Genomic DNA, 26,123 nt, shown 5'->3' with positions numbered 1-26,123 from the left:
GGATTCGGGCATGATTCCATGGGAAGACTTGGAACAAGCAGTGAATTTGGCTGTGCCTTTGGCTGTTGTCCCCCCCGGAGGGAATTGGACCAGTGCCTCGACAAATGTTGGGGTGAATGACACTGAGGAGGAGTGGGTGAGGGAGAAGGGTCTGGAAGTGAGCCCTCTGCTGGGTGTTTCTTTTGAGGGCAGGGTGGATGAGGCGATGTGTTTGTTTAATGATGTTCTCAAATCTCATTTTCAGAAAAAGGAGGGTGATAAGGTGGGGTTGCAGGAGGAGAAAGGGGAGACAGTGATGCAAAGTCCAAATGACCTTATCACGTATGAGAGGAGAAATCGGGGGTCCAGATCAGGTGGGAAAGGTGGAGGAAGGGAAGGAGGGTTGGTTATTCCAAGTGTTTCCCAATGAAGCTACAAATTCTTTCATGGAATGTTTCGGGGTCTCAATGACCCGGTTAGGAGGAAAGTAGTGAAGTCGGTTATTCGTAAAGGTGGGGGCCATGTGGTATGCCTCCAAGAGACTAAGCTTGCTTCGATGTCTGACAGGATTATGAGGATTCTTTGGGGTGGGAGATTTGTGGAGTGGATTGCTTTGGATGCTGTTGGTTCCTCGGGGGGCATCTTAATTATGTGGGATAACAGATGGGTGTCTAAAGTCGATGCTCAGGTTGGGCGTTTCTCTGTTTCATATGTTCTTGCTTTGGCTGAGGATGGGGTTCATAGGGTTTTTTCGGGTGTCTACAGTCCTTCGGAGGACGGTTTACACCATTTACTTTGGGAGGAGTTGGGAGAGATTAGAAGTTGTTGGTGTTTGCCTTGGTGTATTGGTAGGGACTTTAATGCTGTTCGTTCTCCGTTTGAGAGGTCAACGGGAGGTAGGTGGACATCTGATATGGAGGCTTTCTCGGAGTTTATTGATGAGTTTGGTTTGATTGATTTGCCTTTGGTTGGAGGGCCATTTACTTGGTCCAGTGGCCGATCTCCTCTTACCCTTTCTCGGATTGACAAATTCCTTGTGTCCGGGGAGTGGGAGGAGAGGTTCTCTGATGTTGTTCAGGCTACATTGGCTCGTCCTATCTCTGACCATGTTCCGTTGATGTTGGATTGTGGCGGTTTGTGCAGTAGGCGCTCTCCTTTCAGATTCGAGAACATGTGGTTGCGGGCTGAGGGCTTTCTGGAGAGGGTCCGTCTCTAGTGGGAAAGGTATGATGTGGTTGGCACCCCTAGTCATGTGCTAGCAGGCAGATTGCGTCTTTTAAAGGATAATCTTAAGACTTGGAATAAAGAGGTTTTTGGGAACCTTGAATGGAGGAAAAATCGGGTTCTTGCTGAAATAGCGGCTATTGATCAGATGGAGGGTCAAGGGGATTTGGTGGATTCTTTGAAGGCTAGGAGGGCGGTGTGCAAGGCGGAGTTTTCTGAGATTGCTGTCTTGGAGGAGATCTCGTGGAGGCAAAAATTTCGAGCTTTGTGGCTTAAGGAGGGGGATCGAAACACTAAATTTTTCCACAGATTGGCTAATGCTCATAAAAGAGGCAATCATATAGGGAGGATTCGAGTCGAGGGGGTCATTTTTTGTAAGGAGGAGGAGATTCGCAAAGGATTCTCAGAATTTTTTGAGAATTTGTTCAACGAGTCTGTTGAGTGGAGACCTTTGCTCGAAGGGTTGCAGTTTGACTCCATTTCTGAGGAGGAGTGTTTGGGCTTGGAGTTGCCTTTTTCTGAGGAGGAAGTTCTGTTTGCTTTGAAGAGTTGCAATGGGGATAAGGCCCCAGGTCCAGATGGTTTTACTATGAGATTTCTTCTTGAATGTTGGGAAGTGGTTAAAGGAGAGGTGATGGGCACTTTCCATGCTTTCCATTCTCGGGAATCTTTTGAGAAAAACTTGAATGCCACGTTCAATGCTCTCATTCCAAAAAAGGGAGGTGCTTTGAATGTTAGAGATTTTCGCCCTATTAGCCTGGTGGGTTGCATCTACAAGCTGATTGCCAAGGTGCTTGCTTCAAGATTGAGGAAAGTGTTGGATGGCATCATTTCGGACTCTCAAAACGCTTTTGTAAGAGGCCGTCAAATTTTGGATTCAGTCCTTATTGCAAGTGAGTGTGTGGACTCCAGATTGCGTGTTGGAACCCCGGGTGTTCTTTGTAAGTTGGACATTGAGAAGGCGTATGATCATGTAAGTTGGAGCTTTCTTCTGTACCTGATGGGGAGGATGGGGTTCGGTGATAGATGGAGGAGATGGATTCATTTTTGTATTTCCAGTGCTCGCTTTTTGATCCTTATTAATGGTGCTCCTACTAGTTTTTTCTCTAGTTCAAGGGGCTTAAGACAGGGAGATCCCCTTTCCCCTTTCTTGTTCTTGTTTGTGATGGAGGCCCTTAGTAGATTGATAAGAAGGGCTACCGAGTTGGGTCTTTTGAGAGGCTTTCGGGTGGGCAGGGAGGCAGATTCTCAGTTGGAAATCTCTCATTTGATGTTTGCTGATGACACTTTAGTTCTTTGTGATGCGAACGTTTCTCAGATTAGATATTTGAGATGTGTTTTGATTTGGTTCCAAGTTGTTTCCGGCCTTAAAGTGAATGTGGGAAAAAGTGTTTTGGTGCCGGTTGGGGAGGTCCCTGAGATTGAGACTTTTGCTGATATTCTTGGCTGTTGTACTGGTTCATTTCCCATTTCTTACTTAGGATTGCCTCTGGGAACTCCTTCGAGGTGTGTGGGGATTTGGGATCCAGTGATGGACAGATTTGAGAGAAGGTTGGCGGGTTGGAAGAAGCAGTATCTCTCCAAGGGCGGTAGGGTCACGCTGATTAAGAGCACCCTCTCTTGTCTTCCCACGTATTTTATCTCTCTTTTCCAGATTCCCTCTTCAGTTGCGGAAAGGATAGAGAGGTTGCAGCGTAATTTTCTGTGGGGGGGTGGAGGTGAAGAGTTTAAGTTTCATTTGGTGAGATGGGACCAAGTTTGCAGGCCAATTCGCAATGGCGGGTTAGGTCTCCATAAATTGGTGCCCTTTAATAAGGCCCTCCTTGGGAAATGGTTGTGGAGGTTCGGGGTGGAGAGACCTCGGCTTTGGAGGAGGGTTGTGACATGTCGTTTTGGGGAAATGAGAGGAGGGTGGAGTTCTTTGGAAGTTAGAGATCCTCGGGGGGTGGGGGTTTGGAAATTTATTCGGAAGGGTTGGAATGATTTTTCCAAGCACATTCGGTTTCGTCTCAGAGATGGGAGGAGGATTTGCTTCTGGGAGGATGTGTGGTGTGGAGATGTGCCTCTTGCCCTCGCCTTTCCTCAGCTTTACAGGATTGCTATGGATAAGCAGGCCATGGTGGTTAACTGTTATCATCTTGATAATGGAAGACTGGTTTGGGATGTTCGATTCAGGCGTTCATTTCAGGATTGGGAGATCGAGGAGGTCATTCGTTTCTTGGAGTTGTTATATCGCCAGAGGATTGTGGAGGAGGATTCAGACTGTTGGTCTTGGATTGCAAACTCTCAGGGGCGCTTTGAGGTGAGGTCTTTCTTCAAGTGCCTCTCTTTTGTTCCCGGAGTTCGTTTCTCTTGGAAGTCTGTTTGGCGATCCAAGGCTCCTCTTAAGGTGGCTTTCTTTGTGTGGACTTCGGTCCTGGGTAGGATTTTAACCCAGGATAATCTGAGAAGGAGAAGCCAGGTGGTGGTCAACCATTGCTCTATGTGTCTTAGTGATGAGGAGTCTGTGAATCGCCTTCTTATTCATTGCCCTTTGGCTAGAGAGTGTTGGGTTTTGATGCTTGGCTTATTTGGTGTTTCTTAGGTTATGCCTGGATCTGCTAGAGGGTTGATTGAGGCGTGGAGAGGTTGCCCTGTGGGGGCTCTCAGTCAGGATGCGTGGAGGGCTACGCCGCTTTGTGTGTGGTGGTGTTTATGGCTTGAAAGGAATAGGAGATTCTTTGAAGGAAAGGCTTTGTCAATTTCGGTGCTTAAATTCTCGATTATTTCTACTCTTTTTTGTTGGGTTTCAGGAAGAGATCATTTTTCTTTGGAGGAAGTAGTTGATTTTTTAGCCTCTTTGAAGGCTTGAGGCCTTTGTGGTCTTTTGTATTTGCATGGGTTTCGTTCCCCTTCTGAGCGTTTTTTTTATAAAATTTTTACTTAACAAAAAAAAAAAAAAAAAAAAAAAAAAAAAAAAAAAAAATCCCAAAAGGAAAGAAAAGAGGCCCGTACGGCCGTATGCCGCAAGATCTTGTTGTCAATGATGCAATTGTTTTTTTTTTTTTTTTTAAATTATTATCTTGTTTACTATGCTTATCTTACGCGAGTGCATTAGGAAAGCACTAGCTATTGGTATAATCAAGCAAAAAGATCATGTCAAGAATAAAAGAGCCATTATCTTTAATCTCCATTTGCATGATAGTGTTGTCTTGTATTCGCCGGTGCCTTGCCCTTTAAGCATTGTTCCTTGGTAGCTGTTCTTTTGTTGTATTCAAGGGCATCAAGAAGTGGGTAACTGGATTATAAAAGCACTGGCTTAGCAGCTAAAAAAATGTTTTTATTTTGTTCTTTTAATTCTGCATGACTATCAGTTTTGTCATACACGTTGGTAGGAAGACCTCCAAACTGCATTAATCCTCTCTTTCAAAGGATGTCACTAAATCAAGATCTTCCAATATTGAAGCCTGTCCTTGGTGATGGAAGTGTTTTTTCAGATGCTTATATGTGTCTATGATGATGTACCATAGGGGCACTTGATGTTTGAGTTGAAAAATATTACAATACGTTCGTTAAATGGTGGTGCTGTTTATTTGTTTTATCCTATAATTATCTTTGGCATGAATATCTAGATAAGGTTGAATGTTTAATATTATATGCAATAGTCCTAGCTAAACTTGATATTTTTTTTATAATCATTTCACTCTGTCAGCAGTTCTTAAAAAAGCTGTTTGGTCATCCATGTTCTAGCTACCAGTTGATATGCATGTATGTTCTATGTAGGTGATACTGGCAACTAATATTGCTGAGACATCTGTGACAATACCTGGAATCAAGTATGTTATCGATCCTGGAGTGGTGAAAACGCGTGACTATTGTTCTCGCACTGGGGTTGAATCGTTGGTTATTGTTGCAACCTCAAAGGCACAGGCTCTTCAAAGGAGGTAGACACACTGGATTATGTATGATGGTATATCTATATGAAATATTTGACATGTGAATACTAATTGTCCATTTTATTTAGTGATGCTTGAGAGGATTCAGTTGTGATGCTCAAGAGTATTAAGTGAGTTTAGTCGCTAGGAGATTATTTATGTTGTTTATAGTTAACCCCTTCGCATTGCAGATTGAGATATTGTTGTGATGTTTGCCAAAACCTGCGATATATTTTTATTTATGAATTTAGTAAGTTTCTCTTGAAATAAAAGGACGTGTTGTTTGCCAAAAACCTGTAATACATATTTATTTTATTTGTTTAATATCTTTAATGAGTTTATTATTAATTGCTCTCTTTTATCCCCCAAAAGAAAGGAAAAAAGGAGAATATTTAAAAATGAGAGCGCCTAACTTACCAAAAAAAATATTTCTTCATAAAAGGACTTTTTTTCTTTTTGCTTTTTTCAACATAAATTGAGCCTTAAATCTTATGCCTCTTACATTTCTCGCAGTGGACGTGCTGGGCGTGAAGGACATGGGAAATGCTACCGTCTTTATCCAGAGCGTATATTTGAGAAACTTAAAGATTCCACAGATCCAGAGATCAAACGGTGCAACCTCTCAAATGTCATTTTGCAGCTCAAGGCCCTAGGTGTTGATGATATTATTGGGTTTGACTTCATGGAAAAACCATCGACGTCAGTAAAACAATGTCACTTGCATTATCTAACGTTTTGCACTAATGGGTGTTCTTTTTTATTATTTAATATTTAAGCTAACTAAGCTTCAAGGGTTAATTACATCTTATTTTCTTCTTACTCTATATAGGTCCTTTTATCTTGTTAAGTCATGTGTTTTTTTTTTTTGGTAAGTGATTTACATTCCATGTTATCTCTTTTTTATTTTTTATGTTCATCTTGTTGTATATCCCAATTTACATTTTCTTGACCTCCTGTTCTAGTAGTACAACTTTGCAAGTACCAACCCTACAACTTATCATGTTTAGAAGTATGAAAAGCAGTTAGGAATGTAACTAAATTCATGTTAAGAAATATTGTGGTAAAAGATTATTGGTTTGCTTTTGGGTTTGGTCCCCAAACCCTAGTTCGAACCTTAACATATTCTAATAGGTTGGATTTAAGTGGGTTAGGTGGTCGGGGTTTTGTTTTATTTGCTCTAATGCATGGCGGATTTAGCATGATCCTAGTTTCATCCAATTTAATTCAGCATCTTGTACTAATTCAAATTCCTCCTACTCTTGCTGGACAGTTGGGAAATCTTAGGACCATTATATGGTAAGTGTACTCGATAGATGAAATTTGATTATAAAAATGCAAGCTTCTTGTTATGTGAGAAAGAAGAGCAAATCCTTGAATTAAATCTTCCATTTGGTCCTCTTTTATGTGGCACTACATTGTCAGACCTTAAAGGATACTTGCTTCCATTCACTGCTTGCTCATCGACTATCATTTGAAGAAATGTGCTCTAGGATGCATTGCATAACTTATCTTTCTATATTGGGGTTCTATTATCTTAATCGCTTGATCTTTGAGTGTCTACTTTTTTGATGTATCAGATTGGCAATTTAGACTTTTTCTTATATAATTTTTTTTTAATATTGTAAAATAATTTATTCATATGTGAGCATGCAGTACTTATTTCCTTTTTAAGAAAAATCACGTAATGTCTCTTCTCTGCTGGTTGTTCTGTTTTTCACATCGGCTGGACCAAAAAGTCTAACTTTCAGTTACTTGAATAATGAGAAAATGGCTTATGATATGTCCGACTGAGAACACTACCTTGCGATTTATTTATCAGTGTTCAGTGTATATGTGAAGTCATTGGCTAACTAATTATTGATCATTCCGTTTTGGTAATTATTTAACTTTTGCCATTTGTTCACTTCTTTTTGCTGCTATCTCAAGGAGACTGCACTGTTTACCAGCAAATTATTGGTTTTTGACATTTTATCATAGAATGAGCATGTCTGTTCTTACAAAATTTTTTGTTATATGATTAATCATTTGATTTTCATTCATTTGAACAGGATGACTATCATGAAATCATTGGAGTTACTGGTCTTGTTAGGTGCTCTTACGGAGGAGTATAAACTGTCGGATCCAGTAGGGCATCAAATGGCTCGATTGCCGTTGGAGCCTATTCATTCCAAGGCTCTCATCCTTTCCAGTCAGTTCAATTGCTTAGAGGAAATGTTAATAACTGTTGCTATGCTCTCTGTGGAATCTATTTTTTATGCTCCTCGTGAAAAGTTAGAAGAGGTATGCATTCATGACTTCTATATAGTGCTGCTTGTTTTCTCATAGCTTTTAGTTTACATTGTTTATACTGACAGTTAGTACCTTACTCAGAATATCTGAAATGAGTGAGTTGATCAGTAACTTGAGAAAGAGATGCCATGATTGCTCTTTAGGTTAGGTTCTTTAATTTGAATAGGCATGGAGGAGGTGGAAAATGATATGGTAAGTGGAGGGATTGCTCAAAGAATTAAAGTGTGATGTGCTTAAGTGAAGATCTGATTCTGAAGTAGTTAGTAATCCTTTTTGACCTATGAGGTTGAAAGGTCAATATCTATGGGAAATAATAATTTTTGTAGTCATTTTAGAGCAATAATATATCAAAATGAACATAGTAAAGTATTTTTCATACAATTACATAATGCACTTGAAATATTGTAGATGCACGTCCAACCATATCCATGCGCCGAGTGTTGCATGTCCAGCACGGGCATGTCTCACATTTTCGAAGAGTAGATATAACTTAGCTCTGTTGGACTGAGCATGTCATAAAATGAGTATGGCCAAAATACTTTAAAATAAAAAAAGAAAAGAAAAAGAGTATGTTCAAAATGAGGATATTAAAATGTATAACTATATTAGGAAAGTTAGAATTACAATTAATACATTTATTAGTAGATGTGGACCAACTGGAGATGGTAGAGAAAAGGATTAAATGGATTTGTCTATGTGCAATGAGGATCTAGAACTGCACTATTGCTGAATAGTGACATAGCCTACATTAAGAGAAATATTATGTAAAAGTCAGACTGAAATTTTATAATAGGTTGAGGTATTAAATGATATAGTAGCCTGTAGTTTTGTTGTTGTTGTGGTCTTAGACGGATCAGAATGAGATTGGTAGCCTTTATTTTTATTGTTGTTGTGGTCTTAGACTGATCAGAATGAGACTGGAGTAAGGTTTTGTTGGATTGAGTTGATTTGGTTTGTCTTACAATTGAAATTGGCAAACCGTGTAAAGGGTCTATTTGATATTATTGGCTGGATTATTTTGCATGAAAAATAAGAAGTAAATTAAATTATGATGGATATTTGATGCATCCTAACATGGTAGCCCTTTGTTAGTGGCAGATACCATTGAATCAACAAATTGTTGGATCCACGAGAAGATGATGTGACATTTGATGTATTTTAGTCATTAAGATTTGGTCGGAGTCTTTCTAAGAATATTGTTGTATTTTGTTACATTTAAAAGTGTTTCATCTTTGGGAATAGAGTTTAGTTCTAGTGTTATTGTTACTATATATATATATATTTAATTAGGATAAGTATCATGGGAAAGCACCAAAGGGGGGTGCACCCATTTATGCTAGTACTAGGTAAGTGCAAAGCTATACTGTCATCTTACTAAGAAATTTTACAAGAGAATTAAACATAAAAAGAGCTATTACCAATCCAAAGAAAGAAAACTCAAGATGCTATACTTATGAGCAAAAATAGGCTTTTCTACCCCTTCAAGTTCCTATGGCTCTCTTTCCAAATGCTCCATCCTTTACATAACAAAGCCACCTGCCACATTTCTCTACCTACGTTCTTTCCTTAGAACCCCTCCACCTGGCTATCATCTATCCTGCCAAGGCATCATCAAATGAACTCTGGAACTACAAAAAGAAGAGTGGTAGAACCCATGAATTTTTAGCCACTGGAGCCTATATTATATGTTGTGTTGGGTGGGGCATATTTTAGGAGGCATCTTCTTTTTCTTTTTCTTCTTCTTCTTCTTTTTTTTTTTTTTTTTAAGGGTTCTGTAAGGCATAAAAATAGTCTTCTGGGGGTTAAAACGAGATATACTTTTGGGAAGGATCAAAACAGTCAATAATTGAAAAGGTTCTTAGAGTTCTTCTTCTTCTTGTAAGGTAAAATGATATTTTATATAACATTAACACATTCATATGTAAAGCTAATATTCTGAACATAATTTCTCCTGTTGGGCCAGGCACGAACTGCAATGAAATGCTTCTCAAGTCCAGAGGGGGACCATCTGACTTTAATTAACGTGTACCGGGCTTCTGATGAGTTCTTGGAAAAGAGTAAGTTTGGAAACAGTAGAGAAAAAACTGAAAAAAATCTGAGAAAATGGTGCAAGGAAAATTTCATAAATAGCCGCTCCCTGAGGCACGCTCGTGACATTCACAGGTTGGTTGTATTCTCATTGTTGGGTTTAAAGCAATATATTGCTAAAACCCCTGTCTGCTTTTATTCAAATTAGGTAGTCCTTACATAATTTGTTTTCCATGGCGATCTTATTAAGAAGAGGGATGTGCTAGTGTGTCGTCACATCCAGGCCCTCAAATTTTGTTTCATCTTTGGTTTGACACTCAAATAAGATCTCTCAAAATGGGTCTCTATGTTGTCCTCTCAAGTGATGCTATATTTTGTAGATTCTCTAGATATGCATTCTATTTTTTTTCCTGCACTTATTGCAGTCAAATTTGGGTAAATGATGAATTATATTATCAATCTTGCAGTCAGATTCGGGTAAATGTTGGACAAATGAGTCTCCATGGTACTTCTTGTGGAGATGACATGCTGCAGTTTCGCAGATGCCTTGCTGCTTCCTTTTTCCTCAATGCAGCTTTGAAGCAGGCTGATGGTACATACAGGTACTGGAAACACCTTATAGTGTTCTAAATTGTACAGCGGTATTCATGTCTCCACAGCTATTTTGCTTTTTGACATGGATCGTGGCCAGTCTTTCCTATATTTTTTAATTTCTCAATAAACACTCTTTTTCCATCTCAATTCATCTCACAGTTAGTTTACCTACCAAATGACAGGGTTTTGTCAAGTGGTCAGGTGGTCCAGATCCACCCTTCTTCTGTGTTATTCCGGACAAAACCAGAGTGCATAGTTTTCGACGAGATTGTCCGAACTAATCATAATTACATCCGCAACGTTACTAGAATTGATTATTTGTGGCTACCTGAACTGGCTCCTCAATACTTCGCCTTGCAGGAGTAGAAATTTCTGGTGTCACTCCACAAGGGTAAGATTTATTTTTAGTCTCTACTGTACATTTCATTGCACTATGGTGGTTGTTTGTAGACTAGCTTACTGTAACACTAGACTGGTATGCTACCATGCAAATATTTTTTTACGAGGTCTCAACTTGTTATGCCTGAATAATGTCCTGGCTAAAACGGAGCAGCTGACTCCAAGTTACCAGCTCAGGTTTTGGCTCTAAGGGTTAAAGATGTTTTTCTTGTTTGGACCGCCGCACTAATCTAATCATACCTTCCTGATATTATATGTCAGAACCACTAAATATTTAGGAATTTTATATGTATCGTAATTGAAATATTTAGCATTATGTATGATGACGTATACTATATCTTGCTACAGGAAAAGAGGTGTTGACACTGGTGACCTTTGGCAAGGTACTTGAAGGGGGCCTAAACGAAACACAGCTTAAGCTGGACTTTTTGTGGTAATGCAATCCCGGTCCATTCAGTGAGTTACGGCTGCTGGAGAAGGTTTCTGAATTTCGATAAGCCTCCCAGTCATTGTTTTCGGCGGGTGTGCCATGGATCTTCTAACCATGGGTCACTTCTTAAGAAGGGAATCATAGATTCTCAAGTCGATTTTACTTGACCAATGCATCCAAAGGCAGGTTATGTTTCAGTCTTATTATCTTGAGAAGAGTTATTGATAAATGTGCAAGGTGAGCGTAAACCAGTGTTGCAGATGTAGTTGTCGTCCTGTAAAGGTGCTGCTTTGGTGAGTTTCTCGTTCACTTTATTCAAAACATTTAACATTAACGAGTTGAGATCGCAAGTCGTGACTTGTTTGGAGGGGGTGTGGCGGCCACGCCAAGCCATGCTTGAGCTTTTTTCCCCACTCCAGCTAACCAGCAGACAAACACAAGAACAAGGACTGGTTTTGTTTGTATTATTTTTTTTCCCATGTATTCTTTAAGTATTTTATTTTATTGTGTAATTTATGGCACAATATGAATGGCAGAGAAGGGTTATGAACCTCCCTACTTTAGAACTTGAGAGAGCTAGTCACCCAGTGAGCCATATACTGAACGCGTGAGTTATGATTGCTGTGTGTGTGCATGTCATGAGTTTATGTTTCTTTGTAGATGGCTGTACTCTACAAGCGATCGTTAAATTATGTTGATGGAAGGTGACCGAGATACTTTTTTTTTTTTTGGGTTCTAGTTGGTACTCACACACACTTGTCTCTTCTTAGACTGAAACCCTGAACCCCTTATGGGAGGTAAGAGGCTGATACAGTTTGGCATTTTGTTTTGTTTTGTTTGTTTGTTTGTTTTTTTTTTTTTTCATTGCCATTATAGTTGTGTAATGTGGTTTCAAAGATTTCAGTGTCACCTTCTCAGTCATATATCGAATCCGGCTTTGGGAATAAGTTAATTTGTACCAAAAAAAAAAAAAAAAAAAAAATTTAAAGCTACATGCTGCTATTAAGGTGGTGATAATTCCAAATGCTTCTATCAATAATTTTGGGGATCACTTTTTTGTTAGCCATCATCTTTTCTCAATAGATATTTTTCTTTGATATCATTTTTAAATGAAAAATGATAGGTCTTCCGACCTCAATTGTTGACTCTTCCTCTGAATATAACGCAATTGGATTATGTTGAAACTTTTAAAAAAAATTACGTAAATATCTCTTTTTTTTCAATTTATTCCCAACCACGTTGTATTCGGAGGAGGAATTGGTAATTGAGGTCGGAAGACGGATTACTTTTCTTTTTAAATTTGTCTTATATATTACTAGTATATATTTGTCCATATAGATATATATATACAATAAATGATATACTTGTCCATATAATTTATTTTACATATATCTATATACATATTTATTTAGATTGTTTAATTTAATTCTAAATCAAAGATTTTATCCAAACAATAACATTAGAATAGAAATTTAATTACACTTGAATTCTCACATTTATTCAAATATTAGATTTGGAATTGAATGGGTGGGACTGTTATCGTGAAATTACAATCCCAATGCAATTCAAATTAGCACAATCAAACATAGCTTGAGAAGTGGTGTGATATCATGTTTGATGTACCCCACACGATCCCGAAGAACAGAAGGAGAAGAAGAAAAAAATAATAAAATAAAAAAAAATAATAATAAAAATTGAAGAGCCAACTAATGTCAATCAAATTCTTAAGAACCAATGATGAGTCAACCAGTCCTGGTTAATTTCTGTTAAGTCCAGTTTCAACTACTAAGGTAAGTAGTTACTACTGGAACTCTAAAATTTAAGTACTTAAAGGTTAAAGAGGGGACATATTCAACACAATAATAATAATAATTTATTTATTTATTTATTTATTTTTTTTTTTCACTAAAATGACAAATATATAAGAATTTAAATTACAATGCAAAAATATTTAATATAACCTATTTTATTACAAAAGAAAATTAGAACAATATAATACTCTTTAGGCCAAAAAGTAAAGTAAAATAAATTTATCAATAGTTATTGAAAATACATTTATCTATATAAAACAAAGTCATGTGTCATAGTATAATAAACTTCAACAGATTAAATGGATATAAAATTAGATTTGAATTAAAACAGTTGATAGAAGTATTAAGTACTAAACTGAGTTAATAAAATACCAAAATGCATACTAGTTTATTCAATAAAACAAATAATATTCAACAATTTGCATACTAGTTTATTCAACAAAACAAATAATATTCAACAATTCATAAAATTATTATATTTACATAACAAACAAATAAAAGATATTAACATAATCTACAAAAAAAAGTACAAAAAAAAAGAAGAAAAAAAAAGAGAAAGAAGTTATCTTACGAGTAGAGAACCGAAAGAGAAAAAGATGCTATTATATATATATATATATTTATATATATTGGGCTTTATATGAGTTGAGTAGAGTTCAGGATTGTTCGACTTCGGTTTGTCAGACAAAGAGACTCGTCTTAAATCGGCCGAGCTTGGTTAAGTCAAGTTCGGACTTAATTCCCAATCATTTTGCTGTATGTATAAATCCCACACTATATATACACACTGACAATATACAATCAGATATTCAAATACAAATTACATATTCAAATGTATTTATGTTTTTTTATAATTATATTCAAAACGTATTTATGTTACAAATAGGTATAAGAAATTGATCTGATTTTCCATTGAGCTCTGGTTTCTCTTCTCACGACCGTCATAGTTGCCGAGATTAAAGGAAAATGGTGAAAAATATAAAATAGAGACCTTCATAAATCAGTGTTTATTGGTGTGTATACACACACACACACATGCATAGCTCTGGAATGAAGAACAAGAATTCGAATTGAACTCGAATACGGTTTTATACGGTTTAAAAAAACAAACTGTGATTTCAGTTTATATTCGGGCAAACGGGTTGTGATTCGGGTCAGTAGATATCAACGCAAGTCTTGTTCGGGTTAACCCACCATCCTCCTGATCAGTCCTCCCTTTGATCTCAGTTCCATTGGGGTGCAAAATACGGAGAGAATCGCTAACCCTAGGAACGCCAAAAGCTGTTGAACGAGGTTAGTCTCTTCTTCTTCTATTGAAGTTTCATGTATTGTGTCATACTTTCTTGGATTTCAGGTATCTGAATTTGATCAGTTACTGCATTCTTAGTAAATTGAAGATATATTTGGAATTTCTGGAGAACAAGAAAATAATTAGCAATCACAGGGCATTTTCCTTGAAATTGAAGTATTTGGGTGGATATATTTGGAAGTTCTGGTTCACAAGAAACTCCAGTCTCACCCAAATTGTGAATTAGATAGTTGTTTTGACTTTGGAAGCTTTTTATCCCTGTGTGCAGATTATATTCCAAAGTGATTAATTTTTTATCCACTATTTACATGACATGATGTTGAAGTTCTCACTCATCTACATACATTTGTTCTTTAAGGTCTTATGCCTGCCTCCACTCTTAAAAATTGAACCAAAAACTTTTCAGATTCTCGATAATGTGAACTTCTGAGGTAATCTTTTCATCCTGTTTTACAAACCTTCATCCTATAAGTACTAAAAAAATAAGCAACATTATGACACTTGCAAGTTCAGATTAATGAGAGCTAACATGATGCAGCCTTACCAAGAGAGGTCGTTCTAGGCGTCTCTCGCAGCCAGGTTGTAAATGAAAAGACTAAAAAAAAAAAAAATGATAAGAACAAGAGAAACAAGAGGCAACCCAGATGTGGCAAATGTATAATCTTTGGTTAAATCAGAATGATAGCGGGAATTCTTATATATTATACAATTGGGAACTGGTGTGCTCCATATATATATTTTTTTGCCATTACAACTATTCTTTGCATTGTTATTCTGTTGTAGGAAAAATGCTTTGTTAAGTTAACTTGTTAATGTAGTAGTTCTCTTCATTGCTTTTCGTGTCATGTACCATCTGCCATATTTAAAAGATCATTATCGCTTGCATTTTTTGTTTGGTTACTTGTAGGATTGATTATTCTTGATTTTGGGAGTGGTACTGGGGAGGGGAGGCAGGTCTTTTAAGCAGGCCTCCTTGAAAGATATGCTGCAAAGAGGTGGGGGGTAATTAATTTATGGCTATTGAGAATAAGTTAAAACTGTAGAACCACACAATATCCATATTAGGACAAGTAATAGTTCATTTTAGGTTAAATATTACAGATTATAACCAGTTCAAATTAAATTTTCTTTGGCATCAAGTATTCAATTGGAGCTGGATTTGAACTAGATTGTTACAAAGTTAAGAAGTCCCTTACAGGTTCTTTTTTTCTTCTTTCTTTTCCCCCCCTCCTTTGTTGTTGTTGTAACTGTAATTCTTGTAATTATTAATGTGTAGTATTTCTGTATCGATCGTAATGTGAATTGGTCATCTTTAGAAGCTGATCTTCTTCTGCACCTTGTGTTTGGGTACTTGTAGGATTGAGAATTCTTGAGTTTGAACATGGAGCTAGGGAGACAGGTTTTTTCAGTAGACCTCCTAGAAAGAGACGCAGCAAAGGGGCGTGGGGTAATTACATGCATGGCTGCTGGCAATGATGTCATTGTGTTAGGGACCAGTAAAGGATCGGTTATTAGACATGATTTTGGAGTTGGAGATTCTTATGGTATGTTCTACTTATTTATTCTACTGACTTTCACCTGAGTGATTCTCCTTTTTGATCTAATTTCTTTATGAATCTATCCCCATTTTTTTGGACATAGAGATCGATTTAAATTCTCTGCCGCGAGCTCAGACATGCACACACAGACACAATACATTAATGAGATCTTTTATTACTTGCACATGCGCATTTATGGCACTTAGCTCAATATTGCTAGAGTTGTGTTGGAACAATATGTTATGATTAGAATATGTTATGATAAAAATATGTTGTTTATTGGCTAATTTCTTGATACTCTCAGCCTCTAATGCGATGTTGTTATTCTTAAGTACTGCAATTTATTTTACTTGGCAACATTTGATGTTTAATGGAACATTGTCTCTCTTATGAACTCACTGAATTTCTGTTCTGATTACAATATTGGCAAAAGGAAAATTATTCGCCACAATAGAAGATTAAAATTACATAGAGTTTTCAGGAGTGGTGAGTGGTGAGTTTTACCCTCCATTCCACTCATAGAGGTGGCTTATGGGGTTAATTTCAGCCTCTCAGTAGAAGGTACTTGGTGTTACAAGGGATACTCGTCCCACATTGGATCCAGATGGGAAGTGAAATGGGTATAAATGGGTGGGTATGCAGCACTACCCAATAGCTTAAGCTTTTGGGTAAATGGGCAACCGCCCACCCGTTCCACTTGGCCACTTAATTGATAAATGCCACTATAATTATATCCAGAACTACCATAAATTTGTTACCTTGAAGCAAGCATAGCAATCTAAACCCTAACATCCAACACTTCATTTGTGCGAGGTGGTTATTAATTTATGACTATATAATTTTGTCTGTTATTGAGGGCAAAAGGAAGTTACTGTGATCTTCTTAGATCCGTAACAACTTAAATACCATGTAATGCAACATTATTGCAACTTGCAACTTGCAACTAATATCGTCACACTGTTGGAATGTGCATGTTACTAATATTGTCAGACCATTGCAATGTGCATGGCAGCTATGAATAACTCGATATATATATATATATATATGTATATCTGTATATATACGCGTGCGCGTCTGGGAACTAGAAAGTATAGGCAGTTCTGGATGGGATCATGTTTGTGTCAAAAAATGCACCTCATTTACGTGTCCATAACAGGATTCGTAACTTAAAACACTTCAAGTCATTTCTTTAACACTAACCAACCTGTGATTGAGAAATCTTAGACGTTGGCTTTTAATTATTATATGAAACAATAATTATTTCAAAGAAAAAAAAAAATGTTTATATGAAATTTATGTTATATTTTGTCATGTCACAAAATGACAAAACTATGCATGAAGGCTCTATAATTGAGTGGAGGTGAAAGTTGGAGTAGAAGGAGAGAAGTAATCATATGTATACCCGCTAAATATGCATATATACCTATATATGCACACACACATGTTATATCTTGGCCACTTCTATGGGACACTAGTGAGTATTGATAATTATCATTTATATGTTACAATCCTTGTTACAACCATAGAATTTAAGTTCTGTCGATCATATTACATATAGTGATGCTTGTTCTATATAATGCAACTATGTATACAAACTATATCTCTTTGTTGCTATGTCCTTGACGTGTCCACGTCCCACTTTTTACGATTCATCAAGTCAGCCACTCTATGTCAATGCTTTTGAGATGTTTCTTCTTGCTGTTATATAATTAATTCTTAGGGTATAAGATTATGGGTTGAAATGACTTGTATTGCTCAAACCTTGCGTGTTAAGATTTCTTTACCAGCCCTAAATAATTAATGCTCAAGCTTACTTTCCTGCTCATTAGTTTTATGAGCTGAGCGGGAACGGCAGGCACGATAGACTCATAACTGTTAAAGATTATTTTCCAGTAGATGTTGAATAGTTTGGCCAAGTTTTGCCAATGTCTTTGCTGAGTTTGTTTATGCACCTTATAAGATGAATCAATTCTAAGTTATTTATCTTTGACCATTTTATGTGTAGATATTGATCTTTCTGTGGGCCGGCCTGGGGAACAATCCATCCACAGAGTTTTTGTTGATCCAGGAGGGAGCCATTGTATCGCCACCGTTATTGGCAATGGAGGTGCTGATACTTTCTATACACATGCAAAGTGGAGCAGGCCCCGTATGTTAAACAAATTGAAAGGTCTTGTTGTAAATGCTGTTGCTTGGAATAGGCAACAGATAACAGAAGGTTATTAGTCAGTTTCTTCGCTGCTTCCTTTAGATTATTCTTTCATTTTACATAGGTATTTTTGCAGATTGATTGATTTTTCTATTGCATGTGATGTTTTTACAGCTTCTACAAGGGAAGTGATCCTTGGTACAGACAATGGCCAGCTTCACGAAATTGCAGTAGATGAGAAGGATAAAAAGGAGAAGTATATAAAATTTTTATTTGAATTAATCGAACTTCCTGAAGCTTTCACGGGTCTGCAGGTAATTCCCTTTTTTCCTCTTTTTTTCTTTTCCACTTTTGTTATTTTTTTTATATATGTGTTCCATTTAGGGGTGGCAAATTACAACACGACACACTAACACGACTCGAACATGACACGAGATAAACGGATTTGGGTTGACTTTAAAAGGGTTCGGGTCATAAACGGGTGGACACGATTAACCTGTTTACTTAACCGTGTTGGTTTAGGGTTGAGGGTTTTAACCCGTGTAACCCGTTTATACACGTTTTACTCAATATGTCATAATCGTGAGTATGAGCTATGTAATATATTACATGTTTAAACCCAATTACAATGGACAATTAAGTCATTTCAACATAAACCTTGACTACGCCTTATAAATTTTCTTCTTATTTTGAAAATTTGGGTGAATTGTGACAAAATTTTCTAGTATTTATTATTTAATTGAATATTAAATGTCTTGTTTTGATAAATAGATCGTTAAACGGGTTAATACGTTAATCCGTTTAATAAATAGGTTGGGTTAGTGTTGAGGGTTCCTGACACGATTATTAAATGGGTCGGGTTTGGGTTTACCTGTTTAGTAGAATACCCTTACAACGAATTGGTTTGGGATACTAGATTGGCCATGGAATTTCTTCATGTTGATCTTCTACCTGATAATAACCTTGATTTGGTAAAAGATTGTGGTTCTCCATAAGGCCTGGAATTTTCTGATTGATAAAATTTATCATGTATGAGGGAAATTCAATTATGCGCTACTAACCAACTTAATTAGATGTCAGGAACAAACAACTTTTTCCTCATCTGCTATTGAAGCTAAAGTTTCACTGTATGGGTTGCCGTAACTGAGGCATGTAACTTTGTTTGAAACTCGTCTATTCTGCAGATGGAAACAGCTAGCGTAAGCAACGGCACTAGATACTATGTGATGGCTGTCACTCCTACACGACTATATTCATTCACCGGAATTGGGTCGCTGGATGTAAGTTCAAATTTTATCGTTGGGGCCTCTGGGATTTTTAGGCCAGTTAACAGTTATGCATTGAATATGAGTAATATGCCTGAGGTTTTAAATACTTGAAGCTTAGATAAAAGGTCATTCAATCACTTATACATTTCTGATGCCCTTTTTCTACGTTTTATGTGCCTATTACAGTTTGGACTGTGAAAATAATACCCTGGATTTATAGTTTTTGAGTAGGCCTGTAGAGTAGTTTGTCTACCTTGTAGATATTGGAAGATGCTAGGGCAGTGCAGTTGGTGGTATGTGGACATGGGTTCAAGTATGTGCTCGAACATGGCTACCATCTTAAATGACCGCACATTTCGGAAAAAAGTAACTTTTAAGTTTCTTTCTGCTGGACCAAGTGTATCCACTACTTCTTAAAGTCATATTTATTGATTTTTATCCTGAATTACTTGTATTCTCACTTCCTGGCAGCATATGATGTTTAATTTGTGCAACGTGAAGGCTAGAAAAAAAAAATCTAATTGAGCCAGATAGTATACTCTTTCCTCATTCCACTACATATTTAGACTTCTTCGTAATTTGAACCTTATGTTTTTATAATATTCAACCTTCTATAGCTCTTTAAATGATGTCTTTTTCTTTTAGATAATAATTCAAAACTTCGGACTCCTAAACTTTTTAAAGAGAAATAATGTTTTCGTGAACTTGTTATATATGGTAAGATTTGTTGGAGGTTGCCAAATTCTGGATTCTGTTTTGGTTTCTAGTGAGTGTGTGGACTGCAGGTTGACTAGTGGAGTGCCAGGTGTGGTTTGTAAGCTGGATGTGGAGAAGGCTTATGACCATGTGAGCTGGAGGTTCCTGATGTAGGTTTTGGAGTGGATGGCTTTTGAGACGACACGGAGGAGATGGATATGGTTTTGCATTTCTACAGTGAGATTCTTGGTCTTTGGTAGCTCGAGAGGTTTTGAGGCAAAGGGACCCTTGGTCCCTTTCCTATTCATTATGATGATGGAGGCTCTTAGTAGAGTGATGAGGAGAGCTGTGGAGCTGGGATTTATCGAAGGAGTCGGAGTGGGGAGAGATTCCCTAAATCAGATAGAGATATTCCACCTCTTGTTTGTAGATGATACTATCGTGTTTTGTTATGCGGACGAGACACAACTGAGGCTTTTGAGGTGTGTGAAGCTGCAATGAAACTTTCTTTAGGGTAGTATGGGCGACGAGTTTAACTACCATCTTGTGAATTGGGAGCATGTTTGTAAGCTATTCAGCTTGGAGGCCTGGGCATCAGGAGGATGGGGTTATTCAACAAGGCCTTGCTAGGGAATTGGTTACAGGGATATTGGGGGCCTTTGGAGGAAGGTTATTTGCAGAAAGTTTGGCGAGGGCAGAGGGTGGTGGTGTTCGGCAGATGTGAGATTGCTGACAAGGGTGGGTGTTTGGAAATTCATCCAGAAGGGGTGGTGGGATGAATTTTCAAAGCATATTCGTTTTAGTGTGAGTAGGGGAAGATGTTTTGGCTTCTAGACGGATGTGTGGTGTGGGGATTGAGCGTTGGAGTCCACCTTTCCGAGTTTATTTCAGATTGCGGTGGATAAGGCTATTAGCTTAATAGCGGCAAGTTGCCATGGGATGTGCTGTTTGGGAGGTCCTTCCAAGATTGGGAGCTGGGAGATGTGTGTGAGCTTCTGGCTCTGTTTTATAGGCATGAGGTGGGGGGTTCGAGGATGATGAGTGATGTTGGATGGATTCCAGTTGCTGGATGTTCACGGTGAGACTACTTTATCAGTGCTCCTGAATGCTCGCTGGCCTTCTTTCTTGTTGAAAGATATAAAAATTGAAGAGATAAATTAAACATGAAGAACACAAACCTCTATTTATAGGTGAAAGAACAAAGCGATAAATATGGAAAATACATTAATGGAGGATTCATAAAATCAATCCCATAAATCACTCCAATCATATTTTATCATAGACTAAAATCACTTCCACAATTAATCTCAGAGCAATATTCCATGGACTAGGTTAAGGTTCCTATACTAATATTCTCCAACACCCTCCCTCAAGTTGGTACACGGAGATTTTAACTCAAGTGTCCAACTTGAAACTAAGTACGAAGTTGTTGAGAGTCTGAAACGAGTGGATCCGAAGATCGGAGACGAGTTGATCTGTAGATCGGAGACGAGTAGAGTATAGAGTATGGTATAATAAATCTGCTCTAATACCATGTTGAAAGATATAAAAATTGAAGAGAGAAATTAAACATGAAGAACACAAGGAAAGACACACAAAGCCCAAAGGGCTACATCACCCTTATTATATTATCTCTTAAGATTATTTACAATGAGCACCTCTATTTATAGGTGAAAGAACAAAGCGATAAATATGGAAAATATATTAATGGAGGATTCATAAAATCAATCCCATAAATCACTCCAATCATATTTAATCATAGTTCGAGGGGACTAAATCAAGGGGATCCGCTTTCTCCTTTCTTGTTTCTTTTTGTGATGGAGGCTCTTAGCAGATTGATGAAGAGGGTAGTCGAGTTGGGTTTTTTGAGTGGTTTTCGGGTGGGCAGGGATGTTGTTAGTCAGTTGGAGATCTCCCACTTAATGTTTGCGGATGACACTTTAGTTCTTTGTGATGCAAATAGTTAAGATATCTGAGACGCGTTTTGGTCTGGTTCCAGGTTGTCTCTGGGCTTAAGGTGAATGTCGGAAAGAGCGTCTTAGTGCCGGTTGGGGAGGTCCCTGAGATAGAGATGTTTGGGATTCTTGGATGTCGCACTGACTCTTTTCCCATTTCTTACTTAGGGTTGCCGCTGGGAGCTCCTTCAAGATGTGTGAGGAGCTGGGATCCGGTTGTGGAAAGATTTGAGAAGAGACTGGCGGGATGGAAGAAGCAGTACCTTTCCAAGGGGGGCCGGGTCACTCTGATTAAGAGCACCCTTTCATGCCTCCCCACTTATTTCATCTATCTTTTTCAGATTCCTTCTTCTGTGGCTGAGAGAATTGAGAGGTTGCAGTGCAATTTTCTTTGTTTTTTGGTTGGGGGGGGGGGGGGGAGGGGAGTAGAGGAGTTCAAGTATCATCTGGTTTGTTGGGAGCAAGTGGATTGTCCGATTCGGAGTGGAGGTTTAGGGATTAGGAGGTTGACTCCTTTCAATAAGGCTCTCCTTGGGAAATGGCTTTGGAGGTTTGGGGTGGAGAGGCATTGGCTGTGGAGGAGAGTTATCACGAGCAAATTTGGGGAGTGCAATGGAGGGTGGAGCTCTCTTGAGGTGCGTGGTCCTAGGGGGTGGGGGTTTGGACTTCCATCCGAAAGGGGTGGGATGATTTCTGTAAGCATGTTCGTTTTCGTATCAGGGATGGTAGGAGGATCAGATTTTGGAAGGATCGTTGGTGTGGGGAGCTTCCTCTTGCTCTCACTTTCCCACGACTCTTCAGGATTGCTTCTGATAGGCAGGCCATGGTGCTTGACTGTTATCATCTTGATAACGGGAGACTATCGTGGGATGTTCAGTTTAGGAGGCACTTTCAGGATTGGGAGATTGAGGAGGTCACTCGTGATTACAACTGGGGATTCTGATTGTTGGCTTTTGGATCCTAACTCTCAGGTCGGTTCGAGGTTCGGTCCTTTTTCAGGTGTCTTACGGTTGGTTCTGGAGGCCTTTTCCCTTGGAAGTCTATTTGGCGTTCCAAGGCTCCCCTTAAGTTGGCCTTTTTTGCTTGGACTTTTGTCTTGGGTAGGATTTTAACCCAGGATAATTTGAGGAAGAGGAATCAGGTGGTGGTCAATCGTTGTTACTTATGCTTGCGCGATGAGGAGACAGTTGATCACCTTCTGTTGCATTGCAGCATGGCCAGAGACTGTTGGGATTTGATGCTTGGCTTATTTGGGATCCCTTGGGTTATGCCTAGATCCTCTAGAGGGTTGATTGAGGCTTGGAGAGGTTTTTCAGTAGGGGTTCTCATTCAGGATGCTTGGAGGGCTACGCCTCTTTGTATTTGGTGGTGTATTTGGCTCGAGAGAAATCGGAGATATTTCGATGGAAAGGAGAAACCTATTTCTATGCTTAAGTTCTCTATTATTTCCACTCTTTTTGTTGGGTCTCAGGGAGAGATTATAGATCTGGAGAGGAGATTGTTGTTTTTTTGCCCTCTTTGAAGGCTTGAGGCGTTTTGGGCTTTGTGTTTTTCTTTAGGATTCACTCCCTTTTTGAGCGCTTTTTTTTTATTCATTAATTTTACTTATAAAAAAAAAATATATATATATTTTTTAATTATAGACGAAAATCACTCCCACAATATTCTCAGAGTAATATTCCGTGGAGTAATTTAAGGTTCTTATAATAATATTCTCTAACATTTCCCTTGGCAGCGTGGCGTACTAGCTAATCCCTCAAGGTGGCCTTTTTTGGATGGACAATGGTGTTGGGGAGGATTATGACGATCAATAATTTGAAGAGGAGGTGACAGATTATCGTCAACTGGTGGTGTATGTGCAAGAGTGAGTGTTAACTTCTTTTGCACTGCCTAGTGGCAAGGTGTTACAAGGGGATATTTGTCCCACATCGGATCCGGATGGGAGAGTGATTGGGTATAAATGGGAGGGTATGCAACACTACTCTACAGCTTGAGCTTTTGGGTAAATGGGCAAGCGCCCACCTGTCACAGTTGGTATTAGAGCCAAATCCAATTCTTGATCCAGTGCCATGCCAAGTGTCCAGCTTGGAAGGTGTTCGGGTGAGCCACCCAGGGTAGGCAGAGTGGTCTGAGTGCAACGTGGGTGTTGCGAGTTTGGGTGGGGGAGAATGTTACAAGGGGATATTTGTCCCACATCGGATCCGGATGGAGGAGTGATTGTTTATAAATGGGTGGGTATGCAGCACTACCAACTGTTTGAGCTTTTGGGGGAATGGGCATGCACCCACATGTTACACAAGGGATAGCTGGGCTATGATCTTTGCTTTGTTTGGAGACCAGTGGGTTATGCCGGAATCCCCAAAGAGCATGCTTGAGGCTTTGGACAGGCTGTATAGTGTGGAGGCAAGCCTGTGATGCTTGGAGGGTGACGGATTTGTTTATGGTAGCGCTTGTGGTGGGAGCGGAACATGCAGTCTTTTGAGGGGAGGAGGTTCCAAATTGGGTGTTGAATTTCTCTCTACTTAGTTCTTTTTTCTTTTGAGTACAGGGGTCAAATTTTAGATCTGTGAGAGATATAGTAGATTTTTTGGGCACGATGTTTATATCCTTGTCTTGTGTAGTTTCTTGGGGTTCCCCTTTTGAACTCTTTTAATGAAATTTTACTTACAAAAAAAAATCCATTTTACAATAAAATGAAGGAAAAAAAAAAAAAAAAAAAGATTTTCATTTTACAATAAAATGAAGACCACTGAAATGCATATATCAGTGACTGCACTTAATAAATACATGTTTAGATGCTGCTTTGTACTTCTCATGCTTTAGATTTTCATGTTTAGTGGTACTTAGTGCTTATAAATTGTGAACTTATTGTAAAATGCATCTTTTCCTGTTTCTTTTCTTATTTCTTAAAATTTCTCTTGTTAAGACTTGAAAGATGTGCTATTGGCTTACTTGCAGATCTCTTTAATAGTTAGTGTTGTTCATCTCGATAGAAATTTGGATGCTTAATGATTGTTCTTATTGGTTTCATGCTTTTTGTAGACTGTTTTTGCTAGTTATTTAGATCGTGCGGTGCATTTTATGGAACTTCCAGGTGAAATACCAAACAGGCAAGTTTTAATTTATTTTATTTTATTTTTATGTTAAAAATCTTGATTGGAAACAGAAAAATTGTAATTTTAGATGCTTCTTTTAGTATGTAATGTTGCTTTTTGTTAGGATTAGCTCCTCTTTTCTCCGTGTTGTTTTATGAGTTCATTTCACACATTCTGGCTTTCAACACCAATGGAAAATAAATGAATATGGATCCATTCTTATGAAGTGGTGGGTAGTCATCCATTCTTGCTTCTTAATCCCTCAACTAGTTTCAGTTTTCTGGTACTACTATTTAGTATTTTACCTGTTATGTCGCTGGTGCCTTCATTACCAGCTCTTGTTGCTATACTAAGTTTGCCTATATAATAAGTATTGCTTCCAACGTTGGCACTATCAAAGCAAATACTGCTGAGTATATCAGTTTTTTGCTGAATATATTGATTGGTACATTGTCCCCATTAACATGATATTGCATCCGTATACACATGGTTCACTAGTTGAAAAATGGATTCCATTGTTTAATAAATTTCACCTGTTGTATATGACTCGTTAGGGAAATAGGATGATTTAATTGCTTTGCAGTTAGGCAATGAAAAGTTATTTAATTAATTGTTGTTTTGGATGTGGTTTTAGTAAAGGCATGAAATATAGGTCTTTGCACATGAAATCTGTTGACTTTAAGACATAATCAAACCAAGAGTAAAGTATAAGAAGATGAAGAAGAAGAAGAGATGAAAGAGGAGAGAAAAAGAGAGAGATGGGGAAAGAGAGAAGAATGAAAGAATCCTTTCATCCTTCCACCACATTCTATTTATACTAACAAGTTTCAGAAATTACACATAAGCACCCAACATTATATAAGTAATAACAAATAAGCCCCTGACAACAGGATCTTTGTTGGAGGACCTTGTGGTAGCGCAGAGTCTATGAATTGGCCTTTTTCAGTATCTTGTACTCTTAGGGTTGTTGAACAGAAAACTATTCAAATTGTGATGTTGTCATGGAGACTCTGTGATGCAGGACGGATAGAAGCTTTATTGGTATTTTTAGCTTTGGTTGCAACTGAAGTGTAGACACAATTAGGAAGAGAACTAGAGAACAGAATTGGGGGTGAGATAGATGCAGGACAGATAGAGAACAGAATTGACGTAGAATAGATAGATACAGAGATAAGATCAAGAATATTAGGTAAGGAGATGGAGGAGAAGAGAAGAAGAATTTAGAGGGAGAAAACTTGAACTCAGTTCAATATTCTAACTCAATCCAAAAACTATTATCTTTGTTACCCATATGGCTATTTATAGGCATAAAAAAGTTTCCTTAACAACCAAGGAAACACAAAATAGATAAGAGAACTTCATAACTAAGAAAGCACCAAATATATGTCACATACACAAAATATCTCTACAAAAAAACATTAATTCAGAAACCATGGAATCCTTAT

General features: G+C 37.9%; 2 protein-coding genes across 5 annotated transcripts in view; both read left to right on the top strand.

Annotated features, from left to right (window-relative positions):
- Positions 1–11,845, top strand: part of LOC132271958 (pre-mRNA-splicing factor ATP-dependent RNA helicase DEAH10-like) — a 29,967-nt gene extending 18,122 nt beyond the window's left edge. The window contains exons 7-13 of the mRNA XM_059773472.1: positions 4,966–5,126; positions 5,631–5,816; positions 7,166–7,397; positions 9,370–9,569; positions 9,902–10,036; positions 10,211–10,419; positions 10,776–11,845. Coding sequence (XP_059629455.1) covers positions 4,966–5,126; positions 5,631–5,816; positions 7,166–7,397; positions 9,370–9,569; positions 9,902–10,036; positions 10,211–10,394 — 1,098 coding nt within the window. The 3' untranslated portion in view covers positions 10,395–10,419; positions 10,776–11,845. The remainder of the gene's footprint in view (positions 1–4,965; positions 5,127–5,630; positions 5,817–7,165; positions 7,398–9,369; positions 9,570–9,901; positions 10,037–10,210; positions 10,420–10,775) is intronic.
- Positions 11,846–13,676: 1,831 nt separating this feature from the next.
- The window catches only part of LOC132271957 (vacuolar sorting protein 18), a 60,031-nt gene continuing 47,584 nt past the window's right edge, over positions 13,677–26,123 (top strand). Inside the window, exons 1-7 of one of the 4 annotated variants that reach the window (XM_059773470.1) lie at positions 13,677–13,961; positions 14,885–14,972; positions 15,335–15,521; positions 17,521–17,733; positions 17,839–17,978; positions 18,849–18,944; positions 24,626–24,693. In XM_059773470.1, coding sequence (XP_059629453.1) covers positions 15,359–15,521; positions 17,521–17,733; positions 17,839–17,978; positions 18,849–18,944; positions 24,626–24,693 — 680 coding nt within the window. In that variant the 5' untranslated portion in view covers positions 13,677–13,961; positions 14,885–14,972; positions 15,335–15,358. Of the gene's footprint in view, positions 13,962–14,884; positions 14,973–15,157; positions 15,176–15,334; positions 15,522–17,520; positions 17,734–17,838; positions 17,979–18,848; positions 18,945–24,625; positions 24,694–26,123 lie in introns of those variants that run through there. The other 3 variants (XM_059773468.1, XM_059773469.1, XM_059773471.1) reach the window with 3 other exon arrangements.

Source organism: Cornus florida, unplaced genomic scaffold (assembly GCF_030987335.1).
Source record: "Cornus florida cultivar Cherokee Brave unplaced genomic scaffold, ASM3098733v1 CherokeeBrave_3.0.0_Hap2_Chr08, whole genome shotgun sequence".
In the NCBI taxonomy this organism is placed as follows: domain Eukaryota; kingdom Viridiplantae; phylum Streptophyta; class Magnoliopsida; order Cornales; family Cornaceae; genus Cornus; species Cornus florida.
Note: the sequence above shows the minus strand (reverse complement) of the source record. Positions and strands in the feature narration are given on the sequence as shown.